The 14154-nt window shown below is 42.1% G+C and overlaps 2 protein-coding genes across 3 annotated transcripts in view; both read right to left on the reverse strand.

The window, feature by feature from the left end:
* The window catches only part of LOC111972814 (dermatan-sulfate epimerase), a 24682-nt gene extending 14782 nt beyond the window's left edge, over positions 1–9900 (reverse strand). The window contains exons 1-3 of one of the 2 annotated variants that reach the window (XM_023999912.2): positions 9731–9900; positions 7081–7555; positions 17–270 (exon numbers count right to left, since the gene is read on the reverse strand). In XM_023999912.2, the coding sequence (XP_023855680.1) occupies positions 17–270; positions 7081–7511 (685 nt within the window). In that variant the 5' untranslated portion in view covers positions 7512–7555; positions 9731–9900. Of the gene's footprint in view, positions 1–16; positions 271–7080; positions 7556–7901; positions 8297–9730 lie in introns of those variants that run through there. The other variant, XM_023999911.2, reaches the window with a different exon arrangement.
* A 188-nt stretch (positions 9901–10088) lies between these two features.
* Positions 10089–14154, reverse strand: part of LOC111972687 (5'-nucleotidase domain-containing protein 1-like) — a 56536-nt gene continuing 52470 nt past the window's right edge. The window contains exons 11-12 of the mRNA XM_023999718.2: positions 12820–12988; positions 10089–11974 (exon numbers count right to left, since the gene is read on the reverse strand). Of these exons, the coding sequence (XP_023855486.1) occupies positions 11859–11974; positions 12820–12988 (285 nt within the window). The 3' untranslated portion in view covers positions 10089–11858. The remainder of the gene's footprint in view (positions 11975–12819; positions 12989–14154) is intronic.

The raw sequence follows: 14154 nt of genomic DNA on the forward strand, positions 1-14154 counted from the left end.
AATCAGTGATACTCACCCTGGGCCATGTAAACCAGGCTGCCGGTGAGGAGAGCCACACAGTTGGTGGGCTGGTGGTTGTGCAGGTACTGGAAGCCCCAGCCGCGGATGTAGGACTTCTCATACATGTAGCGCGTAGCGTTGCCGATCACCTGCAGGAAGCGCTCCTGCTGCACCTTGCTCAGGTACTCATACAGGAAGTCATACGCTGTGGCGAAGCCAACCAGAGAGTGGGCTAGAGGAACCTCATCCCAGGGAGCATCCTTTACCAACCTGCAAGACACAGAGAAAAGATAAGTATAGTCATCTGTAAGAAATACATGTTCAAGACTTAACCCTGTGAGACACACGGTTGTAAAACTGCAACGCTGCCTGTTCAGTGCTATTTCTAGGCATAAGTGACATTAGCGGCCGCTAGGGCCCCCCCCMAAAAAACAGATATTGCGCATCAGCAGTTTTCCTCTTGTTATGTCAGTCACTGACAGTCACCCGATTAGCCCATGTCAGCTAACATTTTATAGATTTCTAGGTTGTTAGTCTAGCCAGCTATCTAAACCGTTTATGAAGCTGTTTGAGAGAATGCCAAGAGTGTGCAGAGCTGTCATCAAGGCAAAGGGTGGCTACTTTGAAGAATCTCAAATCTATTTACATTTCTTAACACTTTTTTGCTTACTACTTGATTCCATATGTGTTATTTCATAGTTTTGATGTCTTCACTATTATTCTACAATGTAGAAAATAATAAAGAAAAACCCTTGAATGAGTAGGTGTGTCCAAACTTTTGACTGGTACTGTATGTGTGGTTTATGTGTGGTTTATGAGGTTAGAATACTGCCATTTACAACCATTAATTTTAACGTAGAGAAGTAATTAATCCAGAAAGGACAACTACATATTGCTAAAAGTAAGTTATATGGTCTGCATACATAGAAAACCCACAAAATAGTTGATCCTTTCAAATATATACAYCACCGTTCAAAAGTTTGGGGTCACTTAGAAATGTCCTTGTTTTTGAAAGAATAGCACATTTTTTGTCCATTAAAATAACATTAAATTGATCAGAAATATCAGTGTAGACATTGTTAATGTTGTAAATAACTATTGTAGCTGGAAACGGCTGATTTTTTTATGGAATATCTACATAGGCATACAGAGGCGCATTATCAGCAACCATCACTCCTGTGTTCCAATGGCACGTTGTGTTTGCGCTGTCTCTTATACACATCTAGATGTGTATAAGAGACAGGGTTCCCCGGTGCACAACTGAGCAAGAGGACAAGTACATTAGAGTGTCTAATTTGAAGAACATTTGCCTCACAAGTCCTCAACTTGGCAGCTTCATTAAATAGTACCCGCAAAACACCAGTCTCAAAGTCAACAGTGAAGAGGCGACTCCGGGATGCTGGCCTTGCAAAGAAAGGCAGAGTTGCAAAGAAAAAGCCATATCTCAGACTGGCCAATAAAAAGAAAAGGTTAAGATGGGCAAAAGAACACAGACACTGGACAGAGGAACTCTGCCTAGAAGCCCAGCATCCCAGAGTCGCCTCTTCACTGTTGATGTTGAGACTGGTGTTTTGCGGGTACTATTTAATAAAGCTGCCAGTTGAGGACATGTGAGGCATCTGTTTTCAGCTAGAATAGTCATTTACAACATTAACAATGTCTACACTTTCTACACTGATATTTCTGATCAATATGGTGTTATTTTAATGGACAAATTTGTTTGCTTTTCTTTAAAAAACAATGACATTTCTAAGTGACCCCAAACTTTTTAACGGTAGTGTATGTCAAATCAAATCAAACTTTATTTGCCACATCCACCGAATACAATAAGTGTAGACTTTACCGTGAAATACTTACTTACAAGCCCTTAACCAACAGTGCAGTTCAAGAAGAAGAAAATATTTACCAAGTAGGCTAAAATAAAAAGTAATAATAAAAAGTAACACAATAAGAATAACAATAACAAGGCTATATACAGGGGCACCGGTACTGAGTCAGTGTGCAGGGGTACAGGCTAGTTGAGGAGGTAATCTGTACATGTAGGTAGGGGCGAAGTGACTATGCATAGGTAACAAACAAACAGCGAGTAGCAGCAGTGTACAACAGGGGGGTGTCAATGTAAATTGTCCGGTGGCGATTTTTATGAATTGTTCAGCAGTCTAATGGCTTGGGGTAGAAGCTGTTGAGGAGCCTTTTGGTACAAGACTTGGCGCTCCGGTACCGCTTGCCGTGCGGTAGCAGAGAAAACAGTCTATAACTTGTGTGACTGGAGTCTCTGACAATTTTATGGACTTTCCTCTTACACCGCCTATTATACAGGTCCTGGATGGCAGGAAGCTACCCTCTGTAGCGCCTTACGGTCAGATGCCGAGCAGTTGCCATACCAGGCGGTGATGCAACCAGTCAGGATGCTCTCGATGGTGCAGCTGTAGAACCTTTTGAGGATCTGGGGGCTCATGCCATATCTTTTTAGTCTCCTGAGGGGGAAAAGGTTTTGTCGTGACCTCTTCACGACTGTCTTGGCATATTTGGACCATGATAGTTCGTTGGTGATGTGGACACCAAGGAACTTGAAACTCTCAAACCGCTCCACTACAGCCCCGTTGATGTTAATAGGGGCCTGTTCGGCCCGCCTTTTCCTGTAGTACACTATCAGCTTCCTTTGTCTTGCTCACATTGAGGGAGAGGTTGTGTTCCTGAAACCACTCTGCCAGTTCTCTGACTTCCTCCCTATAGGCCGTCTCATCGTTGTCAGTGATTGTGTCGTCAGCAAACTTAATGATGGTGTTGGAGTCGTGTTTGGCCACGCAATCGTGGGTGAACAGGGAATACAGGAGGGGACAAGGATCAGCGTGTCAGACATGTTGTTGCCTACTCTTACCACCTGGGGGTGGCCCGTCAGGAAGTCCAGGATCCAGTTGCAGAGGAAGGTGTTTAGTCCCAGAGTCCCTAGCTTAGTGATGAGCTTCGTGGGCACTATGTTGTTTAACGCTGAGCTGTAGTCGATGAACAGCATTCTCAATTAGGTGTTCCTTTTGTCCAGGTGAGAAAGGGCGGTGTGGAGTGCGATTGAGATTGCGTCATCTGTGGATCTGTTGGGGCRRTATGCGAATTGGAGTGGGTCTAGGGATGCTGTTGATGTGAGCCATGACCAGCCTTTCAAAGCACTTCATGGGTACCGATGTGAGTGCCACGGGTCGATAATCATTTAGGCAGGTTACCTTCGCTTCCTTGGGCACAGGGACTATGGTGATCTAATTGAAACATGTAAGTATTACAGACTAGGTCAGGGAGAGGTTGAACATGTCTGTATGGACCTCACTTTGTGCACGGGGGCATTGTCATGCTGAAACAGGAAAGGGCCTTCCCCAAACTGCTGCCTCGAAGTTGGAAGCACAGWATCGTCTAGAATGTAATTGTAAGCTGTTGCGTTAAGATTTCCCTTCACTGGAACTAAGGGGCCTAGCCCGAAACATGAAAAACAGCCCCAGACCATTATTCCTCCTCCACCAAACTTTACAGTTGGGACTATGCATTCAGGCAGGTAGCGTTCTCCTAGCATCTGCCAAACCCAGATTTGTCCGTTGGACTGCCAGATGGTGAAGCGTGATTCATCACTCCACTTAGGCTTGTGTGAGGCTGCTCGGCCATGGAAACCCATTTCATGAAGCTCCCGACGAACAGTTCTTGTGATGATGTTGCTTCCAGAGGTAGTTTGGAACTCGGTAGGGAATTTTGCAACCGAGGACAGACGATTTCTATRCGCTACACGCTTCAGCACTCAACCGTCCCGCTCTGTGAGCTWGTGTGGCCTGCCACTTCGCGGTTTAGCCGTTGTTGCTCCTAGACGTTTCTACTTCACAATTACAGCACTTACAGTTGACCAGGGCAGCTCTAACAGGGCATACATTTGACGAACTGACTTGTTGGAAAGGTGGCATCCTATGACGGTGTCATGTTGAAAATCACTGAGCTCTTCAGTAAAGCCATTCTACTGCCAATGTTTGTCTATGGAGATTGCATGGCTACGTGCTCAATTTTATACACCTGTCAGCAACTGGTGTGGCTGAAATAGCCGAATCCACTAATTTGAAGGGGTGTCCAGTTACTTTTGTATATATAGTTTATATACCATAAAACAATATTTTCCATCCCATCAATGCTTTTGATAAATTTTTATGTGATTTTTATAGAATTTCAAAATGTTCTTACAACAAAATGTTCCAACCATTGAAGCTCAATAGTGTATATTTGCAACTTTTCCATAAAATTGTTCTACAAACTTGAAATAAAACTAACAAGATTATTTTCATAATCAGAGTCCGATTAGAAGTATTTCTCAACGGTAAATACATGTTTTTCCTCATTTGGATCTMTGCCTGGGTCTCACAGGGTTAATACACAAGAAAACAGTAATATCACGATGTAGTATCTTTACAAATAGTCTTGAATTGATTGAAGTTCCCTTTTCACACTAGCCCAAGCAAGGCTGCAAAAACAGAAAGGGTAGTATATATTCTGGAAAGTGAAATATCATCAGAAGTGTAGAGTTCAACTAATCCTTCTCAGGCGATTTGCATAATTTGTCCAAGCTTGTAATCAGCTACTAAATAGCTTTTTGTTCTCTTTACAAAAGAACATGCAAAACAGCATTTTCACACATGCTTTAAAGTCCAACTCCAACATATCCTGCCTTTTAAAGTGCTGTGTAAAGTGCACTATGTGCTATTTGTAAAGTAGCTGGCACCTCAGAATGCTGACTGACTTCTATTTCTAAGAGTTACTAATTGTTAAATTAGCAAAATAGTCCGTGCCCATGCATTAATCTCCTATACCACCTGCTAAGAGGTGTTCTATAAAAGCTCTTTCTGTGTAATTATAGTCAAATTGACTTCAGATGTGGCAATAAAATATAAATCCAAAAAGCAACCTGTATTTTGAGCAGTTACTATTAAAGTGCGTGCCATGTAATTACATTTTCAGCTCCATCTTGACAATCGTTCCTCTCAGAACATCTAAAAGACATAGGTTGAAATCCATTCCACTCATCACATGGACCCATAAACGTTACTCAGTGACAAATATCAAAACAGCTGCCTGCTTATCTTTTAAATGTGACTCTAATATTCATAAATACCAAAGATATTCCGCCACCCTCTGGCAGCATTTCTTCCATTTGATTTAGCTAATACATTATTTCCATCTGTCAACGACCTGAGGAAGTTCATTGGAAATAAATGTTCATTCTACATGGGTTTAAATTAAATTGAATAAAAAGGGGTTCTTGATTTCAACTTTATTCATCAAAAAAGGAGTTTAAATAATGTTTTATTACAGTCTTTGGTTCACCAACCAAGTTTAATGCACTGTATAAGTAGTTAGAATGAGTGAAGAGTGATTCTATGTCACTACTGTACTGTATATTACATTACGCCAAAGCACACAAGACGTCTCTTCTGTGTGTTTACACATGAACTGCCTTAAAAACCGAACCAGGGAACCAGTGCGCCACAAGCTGGAGTTGGAATATGGAATATGGTTCTCCTCAACAAGTTGTTGGAGACATAATTGAAGGTCACAGATACCACAGTTGACTGATTCCTGGAGCCACTTTTAAGGATCCCTGAGAGACTCCAAAGCCCTAGTAAATGTGCGGCTGAGGAGAGAAGTAGTTAGAATGTGAAAAACGTCCTTGTGGGTTTTCATTTCTCAAATTGTGGCACAGACTTCCATTTTGTGAGAAGTTTCACAAATTTGAACTAATGATTAACTGTACATGTACCCATTAACACTGGCCCTAAAGAAAACCTTTTTCTCTGAACTAGGTTGGCTAGACACAGCAGCTGATGGCTAAATAGAGGATTAAAACAATGGAGCTGAGGTAATGCTTATTTCTGAAAAGTAATGAAAGAAAGAAGGTGAAACTTGAAAAGGGAAGCCCTCTGACCACGAGGCTGATAGCAGAGACCAGACGTCCTGAGAACGCAGGCGACATGACTAAATTGGCTGCGACAGTGAAATGCCTTGCCCGACATATCAGAGACCCCTCCTTGACACTGAATTCCTTGGCTTGGGACGTGCAGAGAAAGCTTGCTATAATGCACTTTCCTAACTGCACTGCAAGGGGAAAAAATGAAACCACTGAAGTTTCACAACCCTCACAGGCGGTCAGGGGTCTTCTGAAGTACAGTACTGTAAGGGTTGGCTAAATATACAGCAACAACATGCAGTCTCATTGCTAGCCTCTTGTTAGCGTATTATTCTTATGCAACAGAAAGTGAAGAAGTCTGCAAGATAGTACAGCCTAGTACTGTACAATGAAAATGAAATATAACATCATCCAAAGCTCCCTAAGCTATTCCCCTCTGAGTCTATAGACTGGGAGAGTCATTAGCCCATCCCTTAGGTTGGGGCTGAACAATGTGAGATGCAGATGAGACTTCCCATGTAACCCCTCTGAGAACCCAGGTAAAATTGGTTTCTTAGCCTCTCACCACCACCTGAACCCTAGTCCTCCCATCCCACTGCACCAGGCCATTCAGCTCAACATCTGAACATTTAATTTCCTTTGAACGGGGGCATGTTAAGCAATAAATTCATACAGCTGCTAAACACATTTCCTGGACCACAGGGCATCTCTTCCTCAGGTCTGGCCGGCCACAGTGAAAACTGAACAAGTGATACTATGGAGGGGGATTGAGTCAGTCAAAGGTCCTCTGGAGAGGAGGAGGATTTGGCATTTATCCCCAGTGGTCACATGATGATAGGAAGGAGAAATACAGATAGCAGGCAGCATCTGCACCTTCTCCAAATAGACCAATATTGTTCACGTAATGAGAAAAACATGTGGGAGTTTTTCTTAACGCTAAGGGTAGGCTAAGCGATTTTCTGAAATTGAGAAGCGAGCAATTCACTTATGGGTTGAATTTGAGTAACTACACAGTAACTGTTTCCACAGGGGCATATCTGATTGTATCTCTTATTTCGTGTCCCTATAGGTTAGGGATGCTATTCACAGACAATTAATTGCAACTGAAAATTCACACAAAAATAAGGGAAAAACAAAGATAGAAAATATACCAACTAGGCTGAGCTGCCATCCTCTCCATGTAATCCTTGGCCAGGTCGAGGGCCCCGGCCCTGTGTGGGTAGAGCAGACAGAACATAGACAGCACTCCCAGGTTGTTTCCATACACCTCGTTCCAGCGGGCGCTGAACTCGGCCGGGCTCCAGGGGGGCAGGTACTCCTCAGGGTGCTCCAGCATGGCCTCCCCCGCCTCGCGGATCCTCGCGGCCATCTCCCGGTGTGTCCCAGCCGCCGCCGACTGCAGCTCCTCCACCTCGCCTTGGCCGAAGTACAGCATGGGGTGTCCATCGTAGTTCCCTCCCATGAAGGGTATCCCTCCACTGGGGTCTATCGTCTCCTCCGCCACCCCCACCACCGGGGCCACCAGGGGCCACAGTAGACTTATGAAGAACACTGTGGGGGCCCCTCGGGTGTAGGTCCTCATCCTCACATCAGAGAGGGCGCAGTGGCATTTCCAACAGAGCTCAGCTGAGAAGGAAAGGAAAGGGAGAAGAAAAGACTTTAAGAAAGCCAGCCAGCCATATTCTCTCAACTCTCCCCAGCTTTTTCATATGAGGGCTACATTCCTTGAATAATTGGATACAGCTGTATTCCTGATCGTTCTGGCTTCCCCCTACTGTTCTGACAAGTTTTAAAACGCTACAAGTAGACTGTAGACTGTGACAACTGAAAGGGAAGTTCAGCTCTCTGTTGTAAAAATGCAACTTATCTATATGAATAATCAAAATAGACCCCAACCCCCCCGCTTCCTTCCTCCTCCCCCATGTGTATCTTGAGAAGAGGTAGCTATAATGTGTGTAGTGTGCTATCATACCGCAGATTGATACTGTAATCCAGCTATTGGCGAGAGGTGTGTTCATCAGGGTAGATAATCCTTACATTTGTTTGGCAGTGTCTCAGGTGAGTCCAGCCATGTACATCCACATAGTCAGAAAGACGGTCCTCAACACTCGAAAGGTCATAAAGGTCTCTGTGGTATTCTATTCGTCAGTCATAGTGGTTTGGCTTAGCCAATGACTAACATCACGTGGTACATTTAACACGATGGTAGTGCATGTCATCTCTTCTCAGGAACGTGGACGTCCATTTCATTGCCTTACTCTTGGCACTTGCCTAGGGCAAAATCTATTGTTGGTGATTTGAAGGTAGTCTAGAGAGACTAGACTCTGGTCAGTCCTATTAGCGTGAGTTTTCTCTTTAGTGTATTTTAATACACAGTTTTGTATTACCTACTAAAAATGACACCAATGGGGACAAGGGAGCTAAATGTCCATTACTTTGCAGATGTTGCTTCACTTGACCAACTAGCTAGATATGACACCTGACCTCATAAACGGGCACATTCCAGTTTAAAGGGGAATCTGTAGTTTGAACAATAACAAAGGGGTAAACTTTGTAACAGCTGAGGGATGGGGCTGGAGAAATACAACCATTCTCAAACTCATGGACAGAGATATAGATACAATGACTGACCATCCATGACATACAAACTATTTGTTTTAACCATTTTGAGGCTAACAGTATTTGTTTACATTTACATTGTTTACAAAGGCGTAAAACAACTTAATATTTGGGGTTATGATGGGTTATGACAGTTGTACTAAGCTCATGAGGGGATCTATAAATTCTATCCTTCAAGAAACAATGGGTATATTTAATTTAAATGTCTAAAAATGGATGTAACAACTGCATATTGTCCATTTAAAGACATAATCAGATAGTCTACCATTACTGCCATAAAGCCCATGAACCCTGGATGTGGAAGTGAAACGTTTTCCTGCTATGTGTTTAGGGGCATGGAGATTGAGCACTGATTGGTTTAGGGGAATAAAGGAAACCAGCTGTCCCTTTCCTGCGCTGGATTAACCTTTGACTGCTTTGGTTTCTTTCAATTTACACAAAAATTACAAACTGATGGCACAAACTGGGCAATTCATTCTCAAATAGACGTTTAGTTTTTAAAAGACCTGTGCCCTTGAAACTTGATAAGACTATTTCAAATGACCACATGTTGAAAAACAAATGACTGTAGAATGTGTATTATGAAAACTATTCTATACTACTCCATCACTCGAAAGTAGGCCTATTACAAACCCTAAACTCAAGGGTTTACAGTGGCAACTACCAATTTACAGTAAAGTAGCTCCGCGGATTATCTTTCCAACCTGGCTGCTCACACATCTCCTTACCTTGGATAGCCTACTTCAGGTCGCCAGCGTCCTAACAAATGTTTTACTCATATAAAAAGTGTCMGTTTTTTTCATATTAGTAGGCTAGTTTTCCTCAGGTCATAGGAAATATAATTGTCATATTTTAATACCTATACACAACTCTGATAATATCCTACACTTGTACATATCGTATCTAATGTCCTTGTATGTGACTTTTGTCATCCGTTTCCGAATGTCACACTGACAAAAATATTTAGTTCATTATTTCGTGTACATATGTACATCTACTTACATAAATAGTACTTTTCTTAAATGTAATTAGTGAACTATTATTCCAACATCGAAAAACGTTTAACACACGGTATTAACATATAAATATGCGCAGATAGCACACTGGATCGGAAGTCTTTTTCGATCGGTGGCTTGTTGTAAGGAAAGAACAGTAACGTTACACCGATCAAGATTAGCCTACCTGTCAAAACCCGTTGTTGTACAATTGTAGTCCAGATTTGACACTCCCCCTACAAGTCATTTCTGTGTTATAAATGTAATCCCCGCGACAGGCATCGATACATTGAATCTTCAAGTAGTGAAAAAAAGTATACCCTCTTTGCGCAAGGTTTTGGAGAGAAGAACGTCATCAATTCTGCCGAATGAGGAGGGGCAGTGTAGGAAAGTGACTAAAGAAGTAGGAGGGAGACAGAAATGACTGATTGTAGACACAAACATCCAGGTAGAGAGAACATATTTGTAGAATTGAAAGTAGCCAAACAGTCTAGAAATACATTTGAAACAGTCTAATCCCATTTTGTAATGATCTGACGTCGACACATTTTCAGATGTTTTATTTGAACTTTCAAGAAAACTCAAATCATCAGGAAAAAGCAGTGTGTAACAAAATTGTATAACTTTATTTATTTCACAGACAGTACATTGAAACACTATCCCTGCATCTTCTCTAGAACACTAAAATACCACTAAGGAATTGAACATAAGGCAAATGAGCATATAAAAGTTTCTAAATCAAAAAGGAAATGGAATACAATCACCAAAGCTGCATTGCATTTAACACCAACACACACATTTAGAACAGAAATAATCCAATGACCAATTAAGGTCTGCTGTCCTCTCTAAAGTACTTCCTGTAAAAACACTTCTACAGGCATATTAAGACTTGCTTCTTATCATTATAATACAACTAGTCTATATGCAGCTAAGCAACACATGTAACCATTCAGAATTCAGTTGAAGCATATCTTCAAATTGGTACTGCATATAAAGCATAAGTATAACACAGTTTTACACAGTAGTCACTCCAACAGCACTATACTTTACTGTTGCACCAAAAAATAACAGAGTACACAGAGCATAATCTTTAAGCATCCAATATTACCATTTTACTATTTTCTATTCTTTCAACAAAAAAGGTAACACTAAAGGACAGATTGTGCCATTTCTTCAAGAACAATTCTCTTAAACACCTTCCACAAAATCAATACTGTCACGTTGTATAAATTATTGGCGACAGGCGCAGGAATACGTAATATGGGGTTTTAATACTCCACCCAAATGAAACAACATGCCATGAAAGGCACGGGGACGATGCTCAAAACAAATACATATACRAAACACACTGGGATACAACCCAAACAAAAGAACGAGGTAAGACCCGTAATAACAACTGTACAAAACACGCAGCACGAAAGCCGAAACACAGGTACTCACAGGACCAACGGACATGGTGACAATGGTGAACAGAGTATATACAATTACTAATAAGGAGAAATGGGAACCAGGAGTGCGTAATTAGACAGTTCAGTGAAGCCTAGAAGGCCGGTGATGTAGAACTCCGGAACTGGTGCACGGAATGAGCAGCAGTACCGGGGGAATCTGTGACAAACACAGGGGAAATGCTTTATCTTAAAGGACATCTTAAGTTACTGTCACTGAAATGCATACAGTGAAACAGAAAACCAAAATGGCTGGTTATTATGTATTATACACACACACATCATACCAAGGATACTGGACATAATGAATTATTAGGAATTTCTCTCTGGAGACAACAGACAACACCGCTGTGACTGCAATGTTGCACTCCAGCTCAAATCAGTTTTTTGAGGTAAGGAAACACACCAAAAAACTAAACGTAGGACAGTATTTACAGGGCTTAAAGTTTTTTTTGTACTCTGAAGAGTTATTAGCTTACATTGAATGATGTACTTTTAGGGGGTTTAAATGGAACATCAATTACCTATCTAACTACATTACAAAAGTGGTCTTCACATTAAACAATATGAATAATATGCTTTAAAATCAGCACTGCTGGCTGACATACCCACACACATACAATTGGCAAGTCACATTTTTCACACACATGTACAATAATCCACATACAGAACAACGTTCAAATGTAGCCAGGTTACTTGCAGAGAGATACTGTGCTTTTACATTCCCATGGTTTCTATCAATGTGAGCGTGATTTCCTGTGCTAGAGGGATAGATGACATGGTTCAGGTGTGGAACTACAGGCGAGATGGAGGCACATTCCTCCCCTTTAGGCTGAGGAGGGTGAGGGGCGACTCTGGGAGGAGGACTCTTTAAGACGACTGACTCTGGAACTTTTTCAGCAGGGAATCTGGGGGTCTGGGGTAGTAGCCGGTGGTGCAGGGTTTGTTGGGACAGAACCTGGGGAACTTGTAGTCCAGAGGGAGATCTATGGAGGAGGACGAGAGATAAACTAGTGAGAATTATGTCATATCAACCAGTTTTGCCTGTTTAGCAAGGCCATGTAACCCTCAAAGTTTCCATTCTGCACACATCATCAACAATAGCTAGGAGTGGTCCATGACACATTTATTTCTTCTCTGATTTCTGGAAATTGCGCAAAGCTCTGCCAAACCAAACCTTCACAAAAAGGAACAAACTGTTTTAGAAAGCACTTTGGCAAACACTTTATTTGGATAGTCCATCTGTAGATGGTCAGTAACATTTCAACTATCTATCTACTAACCCTAACCTTAACCCGTATCCTAACCCAAAACATAAACCCTTAACCTAACCGTTATTCTAAACCTAACCTTAACAATAACCGTAACCTTAGCAAGCAGTTGCTTATCAACAGTCTATTCTACAGATGGTCATACTATCTGGACTATCCAAATAAAGTGTGACCAGCACTTCTTAGCAAGAATAAGGAACAGGTAGTAGAGGATATCTGGGGTCAAATTACTCTTTAAACTAGCAGAGCACGCCTCTCTCAAGACAAGAGGCGCTGCGGTCTTAAGGCACTGCATCTCAGTGCTAGAGGCGTCACTACAGACACCCTGGTTTGAATCCAGGCTGTATCACAACCGGCCGTGATTAGGAGTCCCATAGGGCGGCGCACAATTGGCCCAGCGTCGTCCAGGTTTGGCCGGTGTAGGCCGTCATTGTAAATAAGAATTTGTTGTTAGCTGACTTGCCTAGTTAAATAAAGGTTAAATAAATAAATACAGCAATTTGGTAGGTCATTACGCAACACAGAGTCAGTGGGCCCTCGTAGCCCTCTCCTCCCTGTACCTGCAATAGACTCCACACTGGGGATGGCCATGGTGCTGTATTTGTGGATGCTATGGCAGCACCAGGTGAGTTTCTGGCTCTCCTCATCCCCTTCACCACTCTTGTGTGCATCCACAAAGTAGGATCCCCACTGTTCTGATGGAGCAGAGGGCGCCTTCATGCCCTGGTCCTGAAAGCACATCACATGGGTTAAAGAGGGAGTGATTCTCTGACCAGAAAGAGGTACGGGGCGGCAGATAGCCTAGCGTTTAATTGCATTGGGCCAGTAACAGAAAGGTTGCTGGTTCGAATCCCCGACTCGATTAGGTGAAAAATCTGCCGATGTGCCCTTGAGCAAGGCACTTAACCCTAATYTTTCCTGTAAGTTGCTCTGGATAAGAGCATCTGCTAAATGACAATTTTTTTTAATGTAAGTCCTCCTACTAGGGAGGAAACTTGTGGGTAATAATGGATCCACTTTTTAACAGGAATTTCAACATAAGAAGCAGTGTGGTGTTAGTCACTTTGCCAAGAGAGAACCCCTATCCTTCTTACTCATACTTATCAGTGCCATTTGTCTAAGATGTTAATAACAGGATGTGGTTAACAAGCATGGACTGATAACAAATCAAAACAGAGGTAGCAGAAGAAATGTATACATCTAAATTAGTCAACTGGTCCAGACACTTCCTTGAAGTGGAATTCAGTTAATCTGGGAGAAAGGTCAATGCTTCAAATTAAAAATGTTGCTACTTTTTCCCTCTCTTGGTGGAAAGTGTGATGAAGACGTTATTCTGAATGGTGAAGCTTTTTGACTCCCAACCARACTTAGAGGTGGAGTTGCTCGCTGAGAAAAACGGTTTATGTTTAAAGTCATAAGATTCAATGAATCCAAGGCATGGAAATATTCTGTCTCAAACTACTGTGCTAACTACTTATCATTCTTCCCTAGTTTGGAGCTTCTCTACACTACACAGAACCTCATAATTCATCATTAATAACTGGCAAATTGATGCACAACATTACATTGCCTATTCATGTGGAAGTTTCCACCAGATATTGAGAGCCAAAATGTAACCAAAAGGAATCTGGGGGAAACTGATGAGAAACATGTTGTTCCAGGCAGCTTTCTGAGACTGTCTAATGTGTTACATACACTTTGGCTGCAGCGGAGCTACAGCTCAGAGCTGATACACCACAGTGGAGAGAGAGAGAGAGACCTACTGGAGCTTCCAGGAGTCAGGAGATAATGAATTTCTCATAAACGAGGCAAATGGGGAAATAAGTTTTAGTAAGGAAAGGTGAAGTGAAAAGAGGAAGTGGAGAGAGAGAAAGAGAAAAGAGCATGAGAAAGAG

This window comes from Salvelinus sp. IW2-2015, linkage group LG14, assembly GCF_002910315.2.
Source record: "Salvelinus sp. IW2-2015 linkage group LG14, ASM291031v2, whole genome shotgun sequence".
NCBI classification, from domain to species: domain Eukaryota; kingdom Metazoa; phylum Chordata; class Actinopteri; order Salmoniformes; family Salmonidae; genus Salvelinus; species Salvelinus sp. IW2-2015.